General features: G+C 48.6%; 1 protein-coding gene across 5 annotated transcripts in view; it reads left to right on the top strand.

Annotated features, from left to right (window-relative positions):
* The window catches only part of eps15l1a (epidermal growth factor receptor pathway substrate 15-like 1a), a 30,846-nt gene extending 16,604 nt beyond the window's left edge, over window positions 1-14,242 (top strand). For 3 of the 5 annotated variants that reach the window (XM_072699473.1, XM_072699471.1, XM_072699475.1), the window contains 9 exons: window positions 927-1,091; window positions 2,573-2,678; window positions 2,878-2,928; window positions 4,065-4,201; window positions 4,330-4,390; window positions 5,830-5,915; window positions 7,197-7,287; window positions 10,230-10,435; window positions 13,842-14,242. In XM_072699473.1, coding sequence (XP_072555574.1) covers window positions 927-1,091; window positions 2,573-2,678; window positions 2,878-2,928; window positions 4,065-4,201; window positions 4,330-4,390; window positions 5,830-5,915; window positions 7,197-7,287; window positions 10,230-10,435; window positions 13,842-13,988 — 1,050 coding nt within the window. In that variant the 3' untranslated portion in view covers window positions 13,989-14,242. The remainder of the gene's footprint in view (window positions 1-926; window positions 1,092-2,572; window positions 2,679-2,877; window positions 2,929-4,064; window positions 4,202-4,329; window positions 4,391-5,829; window positions 5,916-7,196; window positions 7,288-10,229; window positions 10,436-13,841) is intronic. The other 2 variants (XM_072699474.1, XM_072699472.1) reach the window with 2 other exon arrangements.
* The last annotated feature ends 7,308 nt before the right edge of the window (window positions 14,243-21,550 follow it).

The following is a 21,550-nucleotide window of genomic DNA, read 5'->3' as shown; positions in this document are numbered from 1 at the left end:
CGACGCATCTTTCTGACCTGTTAGAATTAGGCATCGGTGTTGATGTTGAAGCGGGAGAAACCCCTGGAGGCCTGATTGGCTAGGTGGACACACAGCACGACTTCCATTAGCTAGGAGGAGAAGTAAACCGTGCAATGGGATTTGCCCTTACAGGAGCAGTGTTAACCTGCTGTTGGGGGTCCTTCTCTGAGCAACGGCTGTCCGTGGCCCTGCCGTCACCCCATTCGGGCGGCGTCGCTCTTTCCTGTGCACCCCCCCGCCCCCCCGTGCTCTCAGGCAGGGCGTGTTGGTTTCTCTATGAGAAGGCTCCACTCTCGGCCTCCGCTTTTCTCACTGCGAGCTCGAGCTCGAGCTGCTGGCCTGCGTGACACAGCATCTCTGTGGGAACAGCTGGTGTTTGCTGGGAGGGGCCCCTGGAGCCCGGGGCCCCTGGAGCCCGGGGCCCCTGCAGCCCGGGGCTCCTGCAGCCCGGGGCCCCTGCAGCCCGGGGCCCCTGCAGCCCGGGGCCCAGAGTCCAGGACGCAACAGCCCCACAACCCGTGTTGTCTTCCGACTTACCGTCTTAGATAAATTACCTTCTCACTTACCATGTTAGATAAACTGTCTTCTGACACTTAACATGGTTGATACATTTCTCACGGCTACAGAACCCCCCCCCCCACCCAGGATGTGGCAGAGAGGTTGCTGGAGGTTATGATGCACCTCTGAATGCTATGGAGACTCCCGCATGAGCCTTTGTTGTGGCCCCCATTGGCCTCCATTTCCGTCCCTCGTCCCCAAATGTTTATTATATCGGCGTCGGCACGACTGTTGGGCTGTCGGTGATATGGAAGGAGCTTAAATGTGCGAATCGGAGCCCGTGGTCCAGGCGAAGCAGGCCGCTCCCCCTCTCGCGTGCTGACTGAGGCCTGCCGGTGTCCTTGCAGGCTCGCAGCAAGCTGTCGCAGATCCAGGACAGCCAGCAGGAGGTGACCAAGAGCATCGAGCAGTACAACAACGCGCTGAATGGTGCCCACGGTGGCAGCATGACCAACCTGGCGGACATGAGCGAGGGCTTCTCCGAGAAGGAGAACGGCGGCGTGGGGGTTGCGGTGAGAGCCCTGCCCGTAATCCTGCCCCCCCCCCCCAGGGCCCGCTTTCAGGGTCCTCTGTGATGTCATCCTGCGGCCAAGGGTTTGCTAGTGCGTTCGGCTGGCTGCAGGATCATCTTCACCGTGTGTGATTAGATACATATAACATGCAATATTGTGCTACAGCTTTAGGCAGCAAGTGGGCAGTAACTGTATATTTGCTCAGGAAAATAAAATAAAAAATTAGAACACATGGAAACCAGATAAAGTGTGAGTTTCCTCTGGTCTCCAAAAGGTCCCCAGTACCTCCTTGGACGGCTAGATGAACAAACCTCTCTTCAGGGGCACCCCAGCCATTACACCATCAGCTTACTTAAATTATTGAAATGACTCGGTGAGGTATTGATTAGCCAAACGACGTGCTAATTCTGGCATCATATATGTGTGTGTATTAGGTAGAAAAACTGAAATGGCTCAGCTGACACCCTTTGGTAGATCATCTCCTCATAGTTTTACAGCAATTAATATACAACATAATCATTTTCTTTGCCTAAGACTTTTGCACTGTATACTATAAATTGACAAAATACTTATAAACAGGGAAATGTTATTGGCCCATCCGCTCAGTGACACTGGTGTGCTGATGTATTTTTGGCGGGAATGTGTACACACTACGTTTTATAGAGTGACTGATTTAGGATCTTGATTCACAATTGGCGAGACGGAAGTGTGAAGCAAAAGGCAGAGAGGCAGTAAAGCTGAGAGAGCTGACAGACGTGCCGTGGTGGTGCGAGGCGTGACCTGAGAGCCGCCTGTCTCGTTCACACGGCGGCATTCTCGGGATTCGGGATGCTACCGCGCCGACTCTTAGTGAAACGGCATCTCTGAGCAGCTACCACACCCCAGACCGCGATCCTCACTCGCTGCCTTCATCGTCGAGCCCTTCTGGCTCTGCCGGCTGTCTGTCTGGCCGTGGGTTTGCGTGTGTATTTATGCCATAATTAAAATCCCCTGTGATTATGTTAAAGACCTTATGCTTTCTATGCTCCGACGGAACTAAATAAACCAGCACTTGGGATCGGCGTTAATTCATCACGCCCGTCCCGTGTTGACAATGTGGGGGGTGTCGGCCCGATGCCACCTATGGGTCTCCTGTGAGAAACAGCTGAGTTTACCGTAATGTGCGGCGAGTTTGGGGAATCTGACACCTTGTGCCAAGCAGGCCCTTGATACCGCCGGGTATAATTCGGGCCGGCTGAGCGTGGCGGGAGACGCGAATCGCACGGGAACGAAAACTCTGCCGACGTTATTTTAGCGTAACTTAAGCCCGTGGCTTGCTGCTGCCCTGCGCGCCGTCCTCTCATTCACCGCATGCCGGCTGAACGCAGAGTCACAGTTTTTTGCCGTTTTATTTTCCTGTGTCGGCTGCTGGTATGCAGCGCAGCCGCACGGTATTGAACATGCGTGTGCAGATGGCATCAGTGTGGTCTCCGTGTTCGCAGGAGGAGCCCTTCAAGGCCAAGACGTCGGCGTTCAGCAGCAACCTGCCGGAGCTGCACACGGACCCCTTCCACTCCGAGGACCCCTTCAAGTCCGATCCTTTCAGAGGTGCCTTGGGTCTTGTCGCCATTACCCCCCTGCCCCCACCCTCTACCCCCTGGCATTTGTGAGGTGCAGACCGTACCCCCTCCACGTAGACGCCCGGTCCTCCCCAGGGAGCGGCTGACTCCTCCCCCCTCTGCTTGCTTTTTCTCCTCTGACACCTTAACTCCTGTTTTCTTTCCTCTCCCGTGTTTCTCTTCGCTAGGGGATCCTTTCCAAACTGATCCTTTTGCCAAGCAGCCACCCACCAGCACAGGTATTCATAGACCCCCCGCCCCTCCCTCCCTTCCCCAGTTTTGCTTAGTAAAGGTCGTCCAAAGTGTCCCTTTTGACACAGAGTCACAGCAGCGCACTTTGAAAGCCTCTTTATTCTGTAGCTTAGAGCAGTGTTCCCCAATCCGGTCCTCCGGGACCCACACACAAGACACATTTTGCTCCCTCCCAGCTCCCGGTAGGAGCAAAATCTTCAACTGTCTGCAGGTCCCCAAGGACCGGATTGGGGAACACTTGCTTAGAGCGTTAAATGTCTTGTATCTACATAATACACAAAATTGCTGCTTCACAAACAGCAAAGTGAAGTCTATTGTTGTTTCGTAATGACTTAACAAATTTGCCATGTGTGAAGAGCTTGAAATGTCCTTCCCAGAGACTCTGAGGCTGAAGGCGTATCTGCCTCTCTGCTCTGTGTGAAGGTACCACTGGCACAAACCGCATGTTATGTTCAGGTATTAGCAAGAAGTCGGTCAGTCAAGCTTCTCGTGCTGTCAGGGGTGATGACTCCTGTGGTTTCTATCCACCGCAGTTGATTTTGCTACTTGAGATGAGCAGGAAGTTTAGTTGCTTGCGGCTCATGGCGGGCAACTTATGAGAATTCGGATGTATGACCTCTTAGTATCCAAAAACGAAGGCAGTTTCATTAGGGCTCACTAGAAGCTCAGCAAAGCAGCGCCGCTGCAGGCTTTCTGACCAGCACAGCACGTAGAAACATTACTTTGTTCTCTGACAAATGCATTAAACTCCTGTTACAATTAGTTAGTTTGTATTGCCTGGGTAATACAATATAATTCACTTGAGCTAGCTAAGTATGGCTCGAACTTGATCACCTTTTCAAAAAGTCTGTTACTAGTAAATGAAACGCATCAGATCAGTTACGGACTAAGAATACTGCCATTGCTATCTGTATGGTTTCTTTTTTTTAAAAAAAACCTTGCTGGTCATTAAATTATGAAATCACTGGTTTAAACTGGGCAGTGGGTAAGGTGGTTCACGGCCAGCTGGCTGGTGAAGGTGCCCGGACAGAGCGCCGGCTCGCTGAGCAGCTCCGCGGGTGGTGTGCGTCCTCGTGAGAAGGAGACCTGGCCAGAGTGATCAGACCGAACTCTCTGCTCTCAGATCCCTTCGGAGGAGACCCTTTCAAAGAAAGCGACCCTTTCAAGTCCTCCTCTGAAGACTTCTTCAAAAAGACTGTCAAGGCCGACCCCTTCACCTCCTCCGACCCTTTCAGTAAAAGTTCCACACTCCCCACTAAGGTAATTATTGTTTTGGGTGAATGTATGTATATATGTATGCATGTCTGTGTCTGTGTGTGTATACAAAAAAAATACAAATATATATATAAACATTTCTTTGATTGGTTGGTTCATTTGTTCCCTCCCAGTCCAGCCACTTTCCCGGAAGTGACCCTTTCACCTCTACAAGTCCGAAACCGAAGGGGCCAGGTAGGCACTGTGGGCTTTGTTGTGTTTGTTAGAGACTTTGCTGTATGCAGGTATGCTCAGGAATCCAAGCATGTGTTCTCTCGTATGCTCTGCTCTGACCCCCGTCCCCATTAAAGCCGACTCTCAACACTGGTTTGCTATTTAGAGTGCTGGTTTACCCATTTTAAGAAAGGCTTTTGAAATCTATGTCATCAAAGCAGTAACATTAAATACAGGAGTATTAATGCAGAGTAAAAGGTGATCAAAGTACTTCAGACGTTTTGATTGGTTGTATGTAAATATACCGGGTAAACATCATAAAATCGTGTCCGTTTCAGGGCGGCCGCTCTGTATCCACGCTGCAGTGCATTTACAGCTACACAGACAAAGCCCCATTCATTTTAAAGCTTTTTTTTAGAGTATGCTCTTTACCAGATCTGGATTCTGTTTCCACGTCGGTTGTTTATGTATCAGGAGAGTGACGTTTGTGCGCTCGTATTTTTCTAACCTTTCGTAATTCTATAAATAGTGTGGTTGTTACTTAAGCAGCTCCATACCGACTAAAATTAGCCAAGGTGGAAACAAAGGCTGCATTGTCTTTCTCACTCCGACGACGGACCCTCGCCCGGCCGTCTGTAGCGAGCTCTGCACAGTGGTTATCCTTCATGCTGGCGGACGGCCGTCCTTGCCGGCTCTGTAGCTGCGACTGTTTTTATGAACAACGTCTGTTTATTAACTGTTGCTACTGTCACCGTTCCGTGAAGAAGTATTTTAGGAGACGCTCAGGGATATGGCCAGACTCTGCAAAAACCTGGAGTTTGCCGCCTTGCGTCTAGGCCTAACTTACAATGGAAATAAGCGCTTGGAAAGAAGAAAACAAAGTATATATATATATATATATATATATATATATATATATATATATAGAGAGAGAGAGAGGCAGTAGCGGGGGGCAGGGATAATGAAAGGGGGTCAGCCCCATGCTGTCAGAGGCACGAGCTATGACATCGTCTGTGTTTCTATGTTTTAGGTGTGTCGCAGTAAAACTATGTTAGCCACATGAGTACCTGTGAGTGCTGGGCCATTATACCGCTCTGCTATAGCCTCGACTGCACTGCTAATGGATGATTTCAAACGGCAAGATTCCATTTGCTTTCAGCTTAGCCAATCAGAGCTGGAGTTAGATTTGTGTTGCCTGGAGAAGCAAATGATCCTGATAGAGATTTCTGAATCTTCTAATTCACCTTAAATGAAATCAATTTGTAGTTAACCCTTAAATATCAGGAAGCTGGCACTAACCGGCAAGCCTTCATTCTAATCGGGTAGCCATTGACCTTTTAGTGTGATCGTTTCTGGAACAAGCTGACTAGCTGTGATTGATAGTGGCCTCGGCCGGTGCGTTGAGCAGAATAAAGGCGTGATGTTTGCTGTGAAGCTGTGCTGTCCTCCTCCCCCCGCAGATGTCTTTGGGACACTTGACCCGTTCGGAAGCAGCTCCTTCGGCGGCAGCGGGGGCGGATTTGCCGACTTCAGTCAGATGTCCAAGGTGGGAGTACCATGCCGGGGGGGGGGGCACCATGCCGGGGGGGGGCCGGGGCTCTGCCACGATGGCTGTGGTGGCTGTAGAGTGGCGTCATCATTGCGGGTCTTAGTGTCAGGGCACTGCCACGCCCGCCCTGCACTGCCACGCCCGCCCTGCACTGCCACGCCCGCCCTGCACTGCCACGCCCGCCCTGCACTGCCACGCCCGCCCTGCACTGCCACGCCCGCCCTGCACTGCCACGCCCGCCCTGCACTGCCACGCCCGCCCTGCACCTCAGCCATATTGATGTTGCACATATTTTACCAGAAATCTCAGTATTTTTGTATTTTGCATCCAGCTGTTATTGGATACTTACATCAGCCCAGCAAACTCTGCCCCTCTGCCATAGATCAGGGATCCGTTGGCTGCCTTGTTTGGTGATATATACCTCAAATATTACTGAGGTTTGTGATGCCCAAAAGTTAATAATCTGTGATTATTATAAAATTATAACATAATAATATAAAAAAAAAATAATAATAAATAAAAAATGAACTTTGGGGGTGAACCGTGCTCCGGCCCAGTATGGATTGCTGGGCATCTGTATACCCTTAGGGCAGCAGACTCTTGGGGTTTCCCTTTAACACGCTTCACACTGATTGCTTAACTGGGTGGGGAATTTCAGCTGTGACACGCTAGAAGATCCTTTGACTCTAAACCAGAGTTTCTTGGGGATCAGTGACCTGCGGCTGTGCCCCGATTCTGTGCCCTGTGGCTGTGCCCTGTGGCTGTGCCCTGCGGCTGTTCCCCGATTCTGTGCCCTGCGGCTGTTCCCCGATTCTGTGCCCTGCGGCTGTTCCCCGATTCTGTGCCCTGCGGCTGTTCCCCGATTCTGTGCCCTGCGGCTGTTCCCCGATTCTGTGCCCTGCGGCTGTTCCCCGATTCTGTGCCCTGCGGCTGTTCCCCGATTCTGTGCCCTGTGGCTGTGCCCTGCGGCTGTTCCCCGATTCTGTGCCCTGTGGCTGTGCCCTGCGGCTGTTCCCCGATTCTGTGCCCTGTGGCTGTGCCCTGCGGCTGTTCCCCGATTCTGTGCCCTGCGGCTGTTCCCCGATTCTGTGCCCTGCGTCTGTTCCCCGATTCTGTGCCCTGCGTCTGTGCCCTGCGGCTGTTCCCCGATTCTGTGCCCTGCGGCTGTTCCCCGATTCTGTGCCCTGCGGCTGTGCCCTGCGGCTGTGCCCTGCGGCTGTGCCCAGCAGCTGACGTGTTTCTGCTTCGATCTGATCTGCTGCTGTTTCTCCCTGGCAGGGCTTCTCAGAGGACCCCTTCAGCAGGAAGACGGACACCCCGGCGTTACCGCCCAAGAAGACTGTGCCACCACGCCCCAAGCCTCCCAGCGGTAAGCAGCAGGGGCAGCCAGCAAGCTGCCATGTCCCAGGAAAGGCAGGGCACTGCACCGGCAGAAGTTCAGGCCGCTGTAGTCGGGGCTGCTCACTCAGCCGTGAGAGGTGTCCTTCCCGTTTCTCAATGATAGCGTCTGTGCAGCTGGAGGCAGCGAGCACGTGGGTGCGTGTGAACAGGCGTACAGCGTGTTTCTCAAGCTCCTCACAGCAGCCCTTCTGTCATCCTGATGTCAGCGCTCTGCATGCAGAGGAGGTTTCGAAGCAGCACAGAGCAGCATCTCAGGGCATGAGGCACATCAATCACTGTCTACACACTTTTTAAAATATTTGTTTTGTCAGATATGGCAAGGGGGGGGTCCCCCATCGAACTGCTTGGAACTTGCACAGGAAGAAAATGGCAAATTCCATCTCTGATTTTTTAAAACTCAGATATCATGTCCCCTTTCTCACAGTAGCCAGTTTAGACATTTTATTAAAACCAGGATTGAGTAATTCTGCCCCTTAGAATTCCAGCTGATTATCAGATGAATTAAATGCACAGTCACTTCTTTAGGGATGCCCTGGCTTTCTGACAGGCTGGCCTGTGCAGGAGAGATTCGGTATTTTCCGTCAGCTGTGTATTTGCCGACGTCACCACGCTTCCTACAGCTCCGTCGCTCCCAGCCACTTCCCACGTCAGAAATATTGTTTCTGCAGATCGGAAGTCGCTCCGGCTGCCTGTGTGGCTGTGGCCCAGGGTTCGAGAGTGCAGCCTCAGGGAGCCCTGCCCCGGTTCTGCCTTAGAGGGGGCAGATACTCGAATAACATCTGCAGCATTGCGCTGGAAAGAGCCCTAATGGAAACGGTGTGAAAGCACCTTTTTCAAAGGTGTAAGAATATATATAGGCGTAAACAGGAAAGGGCCACTTCTCTGATAAGGCTACAGAACAGCGTGTGATTATTTTTCCCCCCATGTTTCACGATCAAGAAGAGAGTCTTCTGGTTAAATGGTCCATTTGCTTTGAAAGCTACTAAATATGTTCAGAACTGAGTAATTCCACCATCAGGTAAAATGCATAGATTACCAACAGAATATTCAAAGTATTTTTTTCAGTTAACTGCAGATCGATGGTGGCAGAATCTGATTTTAATATTTATCGTATTTATATTGGTCTGCTTGTATGTTTTATATTAAGCTATATAGATATCTTTGCTTAATATTCTTGATTCATTTTATTATTTTTATTCCCTGAAATTCATTTAGATATCGAAAAATGCCTTTTAAATGTTGCGGATTTGGGTTTTGAAAGAAGCCTAATGTGATGCTCAGCCGCCGGGACTGATGTCGGGGTCGGAGGGCCCCGTGGGGCCCGCGGGGCCCGTGTGCTGAGCGTGCGTCGCTTGGCTGAGTCGGCACGCGGCACGGCACACGCCAGCATGAGAAAGCTGGGCTGACGGTTTGCTGAGAGCAGCCGCAAGCAGGAAGCCGCGTGGGTGTCGATTGGGGGAAGATCTGCGGTGCCCTAACGCAGAGATGTGGAGCCCCACCCTTCGCCACTTCCTCCGTGCACTTTCACGGCACCCTGCTGCCCCGTGTACACACACACACACACACACACTTCTCGGGCCTCGAAAGGCTGCCACACGGATGCCTGCGTTCACGCTGTTGTTTGATCGATCTTTCCTTTCTTTCCTTCTCCCCCAAACATAACAGGAAATCATGTTTAGCTGAAGCAGAGGACAGTTTAATGGCGTAGGGAGCGTCCCAAAGGTCATGCACTGGTTTGCAAGGTCCCAGTGCAGTCCCTGTCCTGTGCATTAAGTTTTCTCACTTGGTTACTCAGTCTCTGTCTTCATCGCTGTCCACTCTCACTGCTGCCTGCAGACGCTTTCAGTAACTGTCCTGTAACATGGTGCATTAAGCCGCACAGTTGCACTCCTCTGTTTGTTTGTTGTTTTTTTGCTGGGTCGGGCTTCTCGGAAGGTTTCGGCGAGTTTGTCTTCTCATCGTTGTGCCGCCTCATTTGCACACGCTCGATTAAGGATGCTTCGTGATATTTTAGGCCAGGGTGGAGCTCATTGCGGTGAAGTGTTTGCCTTTATGTGAAAGAGAGAAACTGATTGCTTGACTGCTTTGTTCTTCTGTGAAATGTTAGCCAAGCTTTTGTGTATAAATACCTGCTCTATTAAGTGTGGTTATAACACCTTCTTAAAGAGAAGCAACCTTCCCATGACAGACTGAATCACCCCCCCATCACCTTTTGGTTCGTTAGTTGTGCACATTGTGCAATTGACTAAGTGCAGTTTCAAGGCTCACCTGATCTCAAATGGGTGATAAATGAGTGCTTGTGAAAACTGTTATAACGTGAAATCCTGAAATGTGTGAGTTTCCGCTTGTCTCAGTGCAGCTGCCCGAAGGGGGGAAGAAAAGTCCTAGAATTTGCTGAGTTTGGTGCTGTGCAGTACGACAGTGTCGTGGCAGACCTGCTCTGTGCCGGTCAATGGGCTGGCACTCGTTCCTCAGTCCTGTGGCTGTTGAAAGCCTTGTTGAGTATTTTATGTCTTCAAGTGGAGTTAAAATGATTTCGCAGAAAGAATATTCCCTTTGATAGGGAAGGTCGGTTTGTGTAAAGTGAAGTGCTGAGTGTGGTTTTGGTGCCACCACGAAGCTGCAGAAACTGCTGTGGTTTGCAGGGGAAGAGCAGGCCTCCCGTGACCCTCCGCTGCAGGTCTGACTGAAGAAAACAAGATCACAAAAATGTACCGAACCTAAAAGCGTTACAGGCAAAAACTAAGCAAATAGAGTAGCTTCTGAGTGTTTAAAAAGTAAAAGGCAGGCAATCAGTGAAGCAAATCCTGGTGTTTGTTTCAGTTTACAGTGCTGACACACTGGAGGCACAGGGGGGCTTGTGGGTAATAATAATAATTGTTTTTTTTTTTCTTTTTCTGATCCTTTCAGGTAAAACCACTCCAGTAAACCTGCCCAGCACAGGAGATTCGTCCAAGTCGCGCGACCCCTTCCAGCCATTTGGTGGCGATGCCAGTGACCCCTTTCAAAGTAAAAAGGGCTATGGAGACCCCTTTAGCGGGAAAGACCCTTTCGCACCTTCCTCCACAAGTAAAGCTTCTAAAGACTCTTCCTTGGGTTTTGCAGACTTCAGCTCTGTAAGTTGAGTTCAGTGATACTCTCTCTGTCCAGTCCACTTTTTTGCTTTCTGCCTTTAGTGATCATGACTTTTTTTTTATTTTTATTTTTACTTGAGATATCTGCAGCAGAATGCACCACCAGTTTCTGCGCTTTCACTGCACCTTGCGCACCAGCGAAACCTCCGACTCCTTCTAGGTTCGGATTAAGCTGAAGCCAGGATTAGCTGGGATACACCGGTGGCCAGTTTTTCTTTTTTTTTAAGCGAGGTCACAACCCCCAGTCTCGTGTAACCTCTGGTGTTAACCTCGCGGGCCTTGCGAGTGAGGGGTTGTAGCCTTTATAGGCTGTGATGTCCTCTGTAGTCCCCAGTGAAGCTTTGGGAGAGGATTAAATGAGCATTAGGCCTCATCTGCCTCCACGCTGCACATTTACAGACCTCTGACAGTGCAGTGACTCTCTCTGAAGGACCGATCGCCCTTGTGGCTAAAGGCGATGCAGTGAAGTGCAGAGCTTGCAGTTCTCTGTTTCACAGTTCACCCCTGCAGCATAGCGTCAGGGTTTGCGGCGATCGTGTGATTCTGTAATGGCGAGGGGAAGCGGCTGCTTGTCACTTCCCTCTGTGCTGCTTTTGGCACCTATGAGACACATGCTGGTCATCCTGTCAGCGGGAGGATAGTGGTGGGGGCTCTGCTGGTGGCAGGGGGCACGGTGCGGCCCGTGCCTCCAGAACAGCTCCTGGCACCCATGCGAGTCTTTAGCCTGACCAGCTACCCCAGTGAGAGCTGCGAAGGGTGTGTCAGTGCTCTCTGCTCCCATTGGTCAGAAGAGTCACTGGCCCCGCCTCTGTTTCCTTATTCTGTCCCCTGAGTTGTCAGATATGCGTAACCTGATTGGCGAAGTGGCGCAGCCTGGAATAAGTTAGCCAGTAGCCTCCAGGTTTCCTCCACCAAAGGTCCACATGGTTGCCTTTGTGCTTTTTTTTGCGTTTTTCCCTCTGGGTGTCGCTGGCCACACCCACGCCTGTCGAGCACCGCGACATGCAGAGCTTAGCAGGGGGACCCCCTAAAATCGGCGGCCTGTCGCTCCGTTTCCCTTCGCTGGTAGCAGCAGCAGCAGTATCACTACTCAGCTCTCAGTCCTGAGTTTCCCCGGCATGTAATTGGTGTGCATTCCAGTACCATGCAGACGTGGCCCGTCCTGGGCTTCTCCTGCTTTGTCTCTCTCTCTCTCTCTCTCTCTCTCTCTCTCATGTCCCCCCCGCCCCTCCCAAGCTTTTCTGTGTATCTGGGGGCCTTCTGCTTCACCACTTAGCGTTTCCCAGCTCAGCGATGCAGGCTGAGAATGTCCAAGATGGCCGCCGTGTGGGTAACCTTCCACTTGCGGTCGAGCTGTTGGGGTTGGTAGCGGCCTTCGTCTCTGGCTGGGTGGTTAAGCGAACGCCTCCTGGTGGTCCCCGTGAACATGGTCTGCATGTGGAGAGAGTGTAATGCGTGTGCCCCCCGTGATCTGCCCCCCGTCCCCCCTCTGCATGTAGTCACCGTCATTCCCCTCTGTCTGCTCACTCGCTCCTCGTTTATCGCCAGCAGAAGCAGGTCTAGGTCTCTGTTCATGTTATTGTCAGCAGCTCTTTGCCGTCACTGTTAAGTGTCTGTGCTCTAACACCATTTTTCTCGCAGGCACCGAGGCAGGTAAGCCGTCCGTATAGCCGGGGGTCTGTGAGCGTTCGTGTCGCCCGTATGGCCGGGGGTCTGTGAGCGTTCGTGTCGCCCGTTTGGCCGGGGGGCTGTGAGCGTTCGTGTCGCCCGTATGGCCGGGGGTCTGTGAGCGTTCGTGTCGCCCGTATGGCCGGGGGTCTGTGAGCGTTCGTGTCGCCCGTATGGCCGGGGGTCTGTGAGCGTTCGTGTCGCCCGTTTGGCCGGGGGTCTGTGAGCGTTCGTGTCGCCCGTATGGCCGGGGGTCTGTGAGCGTTCGTGTCGCCCGTATGGCCGGGGGTCTGTGAGCGTTCGTGTCGCCCGTATGGCCGGGGGTCTGTGAGCGTTCGTGTCGCCCGTATGGCCGGGGGTCTGTGAGCGTTCGTGTCGCCCGTTTGGCCGGGGGTCTGTGAGCGTTCGTGTCGCCCGTATGGCCGGGGGTCTGTGAGCGTTCATGTCGCCTGTTTGGCCAGGATGATACCCCCTGACCTGCCATGCAGCAGTGGTCAGGCTGAATTCTCCCCCCCAACAGAGAGATTAGCAAAATCAGACCTTCCCTCTGGTTACTGCAGATTTAATGAGCATATGTGCTTCAACATATTTGGATGTGGTGATACTGTAGGCCGAAATGGCCGTGCATTTGTAGTTATAGTACAGAATATTTATCTGTAAAATGGCTTCAAGACGCAGAACAGCATGTGTTCTCACATATTTAGTCTGAAGATGTCTGTGACACTATTGCTACCTCAGGTTTACTTTTCATCATTTGAATGAGAGATGAAATTTAAAATGTTTCTCCGTTGCCAGTTAAATTCCACATTTAACCACCATTCCACATGGCGTACGTTTGTAGAGGAGACTGCGGGGAGATACTGATATGCAGCCCTGATTCTCTGCCTCTGAAGGCATTTAGACACCTCTGCAAATTGCAAACCGTATAACAAGTGACAAGCATTCCTTCGGAGGTGGCTTTTGGCTTTGACACGGGTCCGGTGGATAAATGCCAGGCTTCACGTTTTCACAGCTGTGGATGTTAATGTAAGAACCTAAAACCAGGCCGGCAGTGAGCTCCCCAAGTTCGGCTGGAGTTTCACGAAAGCCTGCTGAGTTGAACCGGGTGAAATTTGTCTGCACAGGTGCTTCCTAGGAACGTACCGCAGCGAGCGTAGGGAAACAAAGGGTGCATGCGTGTGAGCGTTCGTGTCTGTGCACTCACAAGGAGCCGCTTAAGCATATGAAGGTATGCTTTCTAATTGATGGGCTGCTCTGGTTTAACAGTGTGGTCAACAGATTATTGGTATCTGATATTTGTGACATGAGTGGTAATCAGTTGGCAAGGTTAAAGTCAGCTGATCAGAGACCTGAAACAGCAGGAGCAGTGTGTCGCCCCCCCGTATCCAAGAGTGCAGCTGGTGTCCCCATAACCCAGTCCACTGTCATTCCCAGCATTCCTTGTCTTCCTTTCCCAGCATTCCTGGTTGTTATTCCCAGTGTCCCTTGCTGTTTCCCGACCGTTTTCTTTCTGGATGCCTTTAAAACTCGGACTAGAAGCGCGGAAGTTCAACTTGTGTTGAAATGCAGTGTAATGCCCTACACAGTGATTATGGCGACATCGTCCCATCATAACTGCGGCTTTTTAGGGCCCGCCGATTGGCTCCCGGAGCGAGTGCTGTGTGTAAAGCTCCCATGTCCCTCTCTACCTACCCGTTCCCCCCGTCCCCCGCCACCCCAGTTTGGAAATGAGGCCCAGCAGCTGGAGTGGGCAAAGCGGGAGAGTGAGCGGGCAGAACGGGATCGGCTGAAGAGGCTGAGACAGCAGGAGCAGGAGGATCTGGAGCTGGCCATCGCGCTGAGCAAGGCTGAGATGTCCAACGCGTGACCCACAGCTGGGCAGCCATCACCATCTTTGGGGGGGGTGGGGTGGGGGGGGGGGGCTCTGATCTGTGAATGAATGTGGTATGCGCTGTATAAACTGTACAATAGTAGTCAAGTGATGTTTTTAATTTAAGAGACTTTTGTTTTCTGTGTGGTGGTTTTAACACCGGGCCCATGAGAAGGAGGGAATGTGTCAGAGTGCAGGGAGAGTGCTGTGCATTCCTATTGGAACCGGGGAGGGGGGGAGGGTTCCTATTGGAGCCGGACTGGGGGGGGAGGGGGGGGGGGCTTCATTCTCTCGCGTGAAATGGATCATGCAAGTTTGTTGACATGGATAAGCAGTGAATGAGAAATCAGCCTGTGAACAAATTGTACAGATCTATATTTTTTCCTTCAGTGTTTGCAGGCGTCTGCATGCTGTAGATGCCCAGGAACTAAGGAAGGTGCTGTATGTGTTTGAGGTCGCAAAGGCTGTTTGAACATGTGAAGGTTTCCTAAGCAATTTTAAAATACTATTATATACTGTGTTAAGGGGATATAGTGTTAGGGGGGGCAGACATTTATGGGACTTTTGGAATATTTTTACTTTTAAAGGTTAACACTTATTTTTTCCAGTTTGAGAATCCTTATCTCTTATTTTTTGGAAGCTTGACATATCTTGAAAAGGGATCATTAAAAATATGTAATGTGTATATTAATGTCTTCCCCCGCCCCCAAGTGCTGGTTGTAGCGTTTGCAGGAAGGCTGTAACTGAAATCAAGCACAAGCTTTGAGCAGCCATGAGAAAGTCCCTCTGAAAATGGCCAGAATTTCATTCTTACTAGTCATTAAGTATTTCATTTCATCATGGGTTTTCCCCCCCCCCAACATGCATTTCAGTAGTGAACAGAGTGATTTCACGGAATACGTTATGTTGCATCGCTGGAGGCTCGATCATGATAGTGAGTAGGGGGGCGCCCACGCTTTACTGCGTGTGAGATCTCAGCCAGTTTGAATTGTCTACTACTTGAATATCGTTTTATGGTACTGGGTGGGGCATCTTTAAGTCCGTTCGGTTAACGAGTAGCTGCGTTTTCATCGAGGGAGATGGAAGGGAAGGAGTTGCTGATGCCTTTCTGCTTCGTCTGCTCTGTCATCTGACCGCTTGACGTAGGACCGCCCCGCTTCGCTGAGCCGCGCGTGAAGCTGCCCTGCCAGTCGGTGCCTCCTGGATGCCTTCGGAGGTTCCTTAGGCACACGGGGCAAAGGCCTCGAATCGTGAAGCCGCCTGCTGCTTTCATGGCTGGAGCTCGCTGCTGCTTTTTACGTCCGTCGCTTCTCCTTCATCGCTGTCATCACTCCAGACGAAACGAGGAGGACCGCCCCTTCTCCAGCGTGCCGCTTCCCAGACTTGCGCGTAGCTGATGTCGCTCTGTGCTCGCCTTCCTTCCGCAGTCTCTTGTTCCTAGTTGTGGTGTTTTAACCACAAGGAGACACCTTCCTGATGCCAATACACTTTGGGTGTTTTCTTCAGTACCAGTGGCTGCTTGTTGCCAGTGGCCCCTCCCAGTCCCTTTAACATCACATTAGAAGTGAAATAACCTGAGCTGACTGCCAGTGCAGCCAGGCCTTACATCTGTGCTTATTTTCCGTTAAACCTTCTGTTTTCTCCCGTTCACTGGTACGAAACACTGACCATGCCTCAGCTTGCAGATGTTAGGAAGCACCACCACGTTTTTAGCGTTTCCCACTAGGCGTGTAACAGTTTTTTTGTTGTCTTTAAATACACTTGTGCAATAGTTTTTATTTCTCTGTGTTTGTATTTGAAGGATAACTGCAGTTTTTATTTTTGAAATACTTTTAAAGATTAGTTTTATCCATTTTTATGTTGTTTTACCAGATGTATTGGTCGACTTGCCATTTCGTACCATCAGACAATAATATAAAGTGGAGTTCTCTGCTTTTCAGCCTTTTCCTTTCCACTGGTCCATCCGTTATTAATCCCTCTGTCCTTCCTGCCTCAAACTACCTGTAGGTTTACCTGTAAATGCCACTGTCATGCCCAAATGCATATGCTGTATACAAACTGTATATTATGTCTGTTATATTGTGGAAGAAAATAAAAATGTGTAACTTAAAACATTTAAAATGATTATAATATTAATAAAAGGCTTGGATTTCTCTAGAATTTTAATTCTCTGTTTAATTCATGATTAATAAAATGTCTGAATCTTTTCTTAGAGATTGAATACAAATGAGAGGGATGAGAAACAGTGTGTGTGTATATTATAATTATGTAATGTTCAGTAATATATGGCTCCAGTGGGGTACAGTGGCACTAGGACAGAACACTCTCCACAAACAGAAGGTGCTGTGAACGTCAGCATAATGAAAGGCAATATTTACATATTTACATGCAGTTTGTCATTGGTGGTTGTATGTCTGTATTCCAGTTATCGAGTTACCAAATTGTCCATATGTGTGCCTGTGTCACAGTATATGGTGTGTGTGTGTGTGAGTGAGAGAGAGAGAGTGCCCTGCGATGGGTTGGTGCCCCATCCTGGGTTGTTCCCTGCCCTGCGATGGGTTGGTACCCCGTCCTGGGTTATTCCCTGCCCTGCGATGGGTTGGCACCCCGTCCTGGGTTGTTCCCTGCCCTGCGATGGGTTGGTGCCCCATCCTGGGTTATTCCCTGCCCTGCGCTGGGTTGGTGCCCCGTCCTGGGTTATTCCCTGCCCTGCGATGGGTTGGCCCTCCATCCTGGGTTGTTCCCTGCCCTGCGATGGGTTGACGCCCCATCCTGGGTTGTTCCCTGCCCTGCGCCTGTAGCCTTCAGGATAAGTTCCAGACCCCCCGTAACCCTGAATGGGATGAGCAGTTACAGGAGATGGATGGATGGATGGCTGTATCCATACCTGCTTAACTTTATGTGCCTTTGTACACTTGGAATGTCCAGTAGATTGGCTATGATTCTGAATGAAACTTTGATTAAACTGGTTAAATTTTATGGTTTAAAAAAAATTCACCCAGAGCAAGTGTGGGTTCATATAGAGGAGCAGAGTATATTTGAGGATGCAAATTTATTGAAATCCTAAATTTAAGTTTTATTTCCAACCTGCTGGTGCAGCGGCGACAAGCTCGCAGGAGAGCAGTCATTTTGGCCACATTCCTGCTACAGCTTAATGATGTAAAGATGGCGGAGGAACGTGTGGGGTATCCCTGAAGGGTGGCAGACATGGTGAGTCAGGTCTGCCTTAGTCAGCCCTGCGCTGGGGCCTCTGCTGTCACCGTGCTGCTGCTAACGCACTGCGATGTGTGGGTGCTGTCGTTTTCTGTCCCCACTGTCGGTCACAGTGCTTCCGATTACTTTTCATTGCTGTTTTTCATGTGGGCTGATGTCGATTACAGGTGCTTCGCCTCTCATGCTTAGTGTAATTTCCATGGGTTGTGTGAGAAAATTTTCAAGTCGGTAAAGGAGACAGTAGTATATTGTGTTTTTTGGAATTGCCCAAAGTGTTCTACAGTGCAGTTATGGGATCCGTAACGGTGAGTATAACTGAACCACAATGGTCAATATTACTAATGTGATTTTCCTGAACTCTTAAAAGAAAAATATTGAGTGATAGAAGCTTATCTGTAATTATACAGATGGCAAATTTAGATGTAATTTGAAGGCAATATTTTTGATAACAAGATAATCTTATTGCTTTGGACACTCTGAGAGCATTTTAATATGTTTGCTCTTTGCATATTGTTATAAATAATGTGTCTCGACACAGTGGTGTGTGAACTGCAGGACCCAGAATAGAGAGAAGTAAGAATGGTTCAGCATTAACTTCATAATAATGAGCAATACTAATTAATTCTGATGGGATTACCTGACAACATAAAACGTGTGAGGAAGAGGATATCCCTACCAAGACGAAGCTGGTAAACGTGGCGACATCTCTCCTACTTCTGCCTTTACATGCTGACAGAAACTCAATGACCAATGACATGCTTACTGTTTGTTCTGTTTTATTTGTCTGGCTTTTCCTAAAAAAAAAAAGGTTTTAAAAATAATTCCAGCAGATGGCACACTTTTTCCATGATATTCCTGCTTTTTATCACTGACGGACTTGCATATCGCTCGCAGTGTTTTGATGCACATTGCGATTGAAAATGCACTTAATGTAGGATAGTCCTTAAATATTGAAATGTACGCTCACCTAAAGGATTATTGGGAACACCATACTAATACAGTGTTTGACCCCCTTTCGCCTTCAGAACTGCCTTAATTCTACGTGGCATTGATTCAACAAGGTGCTGAAAGCATTCTTTAGAAATGTTGGCCCATATTGATAGGATAGCATCTGGCAGTTGATGGAGATTTGTGGGATGCACATCCAGGGCACGAAGCTCCCGTTCCACCACATCCCAAAGATGCTCTATTGGGTTGAGATCTGGTGACTGTGGGGGCCATTTTAGTACAGTGAACTCATTGTCATGTTCAAGAAACCAATTTGAAATGATTCGAGCTTTGTGACATGGTGCATTATCCTGCTGGAAGTAGCCATCAGAGGATGGGTACATGGTGGTCATAAAGGGATGGACATGGTCAGAAACAATGCTCAGGTAGGCCGTAGCATTTAAACGATGCCCAATTGGCACTAAGGGGCCTAAAGTGTGCCAAGAAAACATCCCCCACACCATTACACCACCACCACCAGCCTGCACAGTGGTAACAAGGCATGATGGATCCATGTTCTCATTCTGTTTACGCCAAATTCTGACTCTACCATTTGAATGTCTCAACAGAAATCGAGACTCATCAGACCAGGCAACATTTTTCCAGTCTTCAACTGTCCAATTTTGGTGAGCTTGTGCAAATTGTAGCCTCTTTTTCCTATTTGTAGTGGAGATGAGTGGTACCCGGTGGGGTCTTCTGCTGTTGTAGCCCATCTGCCTCAAGGTTGTGCGTGTTGTGGCTTCACAAATGCTTTGCTGCATACCTCGGTTGTAACAAGTGGTTATTTCAGTCAAAGTTGCTCTTCTATCAGCTTGAATCAGTCGGCCCATTCTCCTCTGACCTCTAGCATCAACAAGGCATTTTCGCCCACAGGACTGTTGCATACTGGATGTTTTTCCCTTTGCACACCATTCTTTGTAAACCCTAGAAATGGTTGTGCATGAAAATCCCAGTAACTGTGCAGATTGTGAAATACTCAGACCGGTCCGTCTGGCACCAACAACCATGCCACGCTCAAAATTGCTTAAATCACCTTTCTTTCCCATTCTGACATTCAGTTTGGAGCTCAGGAGATTGTCTTGACCAGGACCACACCCCTAAATGCATTGAAGCAACTGCCATGTGATTGGTTGATTAGATAATTGCATTAATGAGAAATTGAACAGGTGTTCCTAATAATCCTTTAGGTGAGTGTATGTCTAATGTGAGTGCTCTGAAAATAAGTAGTAATACAGCAGCACTGGTGAATGCAGTGAGAATGAAGTTGGTCTTCGGGTGCAATGAGAAGGTGAATTTCAGCTGCCAGTTTAGGCCAAGCTATCACAGAGATGCACTGCAACACCACAGCCAACGCACAGCGTCTGCAGGAATGTGAGCCCCTTTGATCTGCGTGTCATTTTACACGTGGTTTCTAAATTCATTTTACAGCATTTTATTATAAGACCGAACCCCCACCCCTGCCGAAGTCTTCTGTTTTTATTGCCTGCTTTTTGGTTTTTATTAACCAACGCTGGATTACTTATTAAAACTCTCCAAAGTCTAGCTTTTAAAATCGACTGCTGAAACGTGCTATTTCTGCTCTAGCTAGCAGTGGTGACATAACAGGGACACTGTCCCCTTTGAATTAGCTTTCTTTGGATCGTAATGCATTCATAGGCTTTAATATTGGCCACCACAATGCCATGTTTCATATCTGCATGATTTCCCCCAAATTTGACTCATTCATAAGACAGTGTCGCGTTGTTTAACATTAGCAAATAGGTAAGTAAATATCTTGTGGCTCAGATGTTGCTTTGGAGTCGATGATGAATATGGTAATTCTCTTCATTATTTCTGGTCCTGTGTATACTGTGTATTAGAGGTAACCAGTATGTCTAATGTATCCTGAAACAATCTTGTCCCTTACAGTCCTACGAATTGTGTATGCCAGTTCCTAGTGCAGAGTGAACACTTCGTTTTTTAAATGATAGCTGTGTCCAAGACGGCAAGTTCTCCCAGCGCTATGCTCCTGTGAACCTGAAATGTGCAATGTCCAGTAAATCTGCGGTTCTGGTTAAGATGGGTGATCACATGATGTGTTCACCTTAAAAAAAAAACAAGCAAATGCATGTGTAGCTGAAGCCTTGTCTGTATCTGCGTGGAAAATCGGCCGCTGCCCCTAACCTGAAGGCCACGGTTCAGATGGTACACACTTGCGAGTGAAAGTTGTAGTATGGCTTTTTTTCTTTTAAAATAAGAGAAATGAGAGTTCTTTATTTTTCACTTGACAGAGTTTTCTATAATTACTCATTTTATTTCCTCTTTTTGAATTCAAGTAAAATTTTTAAGTAAATATTATTTAGTGGCATGTTCTGAGTTGCTGATGTTGCACATTTTCTAACCAGCTGCTCTTACACACAGAGGTAGACAGAATGACCTTTCTGTAGTTTTGGGTTGGTTATGGTCGCCTTCAACGCATCTTAATATTCTCACATTAAAACAAACCCTTATCTGTGAACCTGAAAGGAGAGCCCTCCACCTTCAGCATTCAGTTTCAGTCTTACTTGAAGGATTAATTTAACTGTCTTTACATTTTTTATTGTGATTGCCAAACTTTTTTTCATCATTACTTATGTTTATTTTGAAATATACTTTGTCTGTTGGACTGCTTAGAGTAAACTTCATTTAGCCTGCCTGTCCTTTTCTGATTTTGAAACTTCGGTAATTGTAAAGTGCTTCAGTCTGAATATAATAAATGTTTAATCACTATAATCCCCAAATCCAGCCTGGTTAAGCCTTTAATGTTCCTTGAAGTTGTAATGCCACTCTGTGAAATAGGAATTTGCTCGTTAAAACATGTTTACAGTTTAAAGGAATATGTCTTCGCCCTGGTGTGGCAACTGTAAATTTTATAACTGTCCTGTTTTAGATTCACGCTTTGCTACCATGAATTTGATCACTTATTACTGTATAACGAAGGCAGAGTTCGTCTCTACAAAGGAACGCGGTATTCCCATGACGATCCCTATCTATATTCAGTCTCTGTAATTATGTAAATGCAGTGTTTGTATTTATAGACCGGAGCCACATGCTGCTGCCCTTTGCCTTCTTGCAGCTGGGAAACATTATAGTCTAAATCATAATAACACCATCATCTTCATCTTCGGTTTGAAATAGCAAGTTACAGTCTTTGCTTGAAGACAACTAATAGCCTTGCTTTATGCTATACTCATGGGTGATGCGTTCAACACAATTTCAAAATCTTTGTCTAAGTCATCCATGATAATCTTCTTATTGTTGTAGAATAATTCAAGGCACGCAGCTAAGAATGCTCCTGATGTGAGTTGCCATACACAGCTTTTGAAATTAATGTAGAGCCA

The sequence above is a fragment of the Paramormyrops kingsleyae genome, chromosome 15, assembly GCF_048594095.1.
Source record: "Paramormyrops kingsleyae isolate MSU_618 chromosome 15, PKINGS_0.4, whole genome shotgun sequence".
Lineage (NCBI taxonomy): Eukaryota > Metazoa > Chordata > Actinopteri > Osteoglossiformes > Mormyridae > Paramormyrops > Paramormyrops kingsleyae.
Note: the sequence above shows the minus strand (reverse complement) of the source record. Positions and strands in the feature narration are given on the sequence as shown.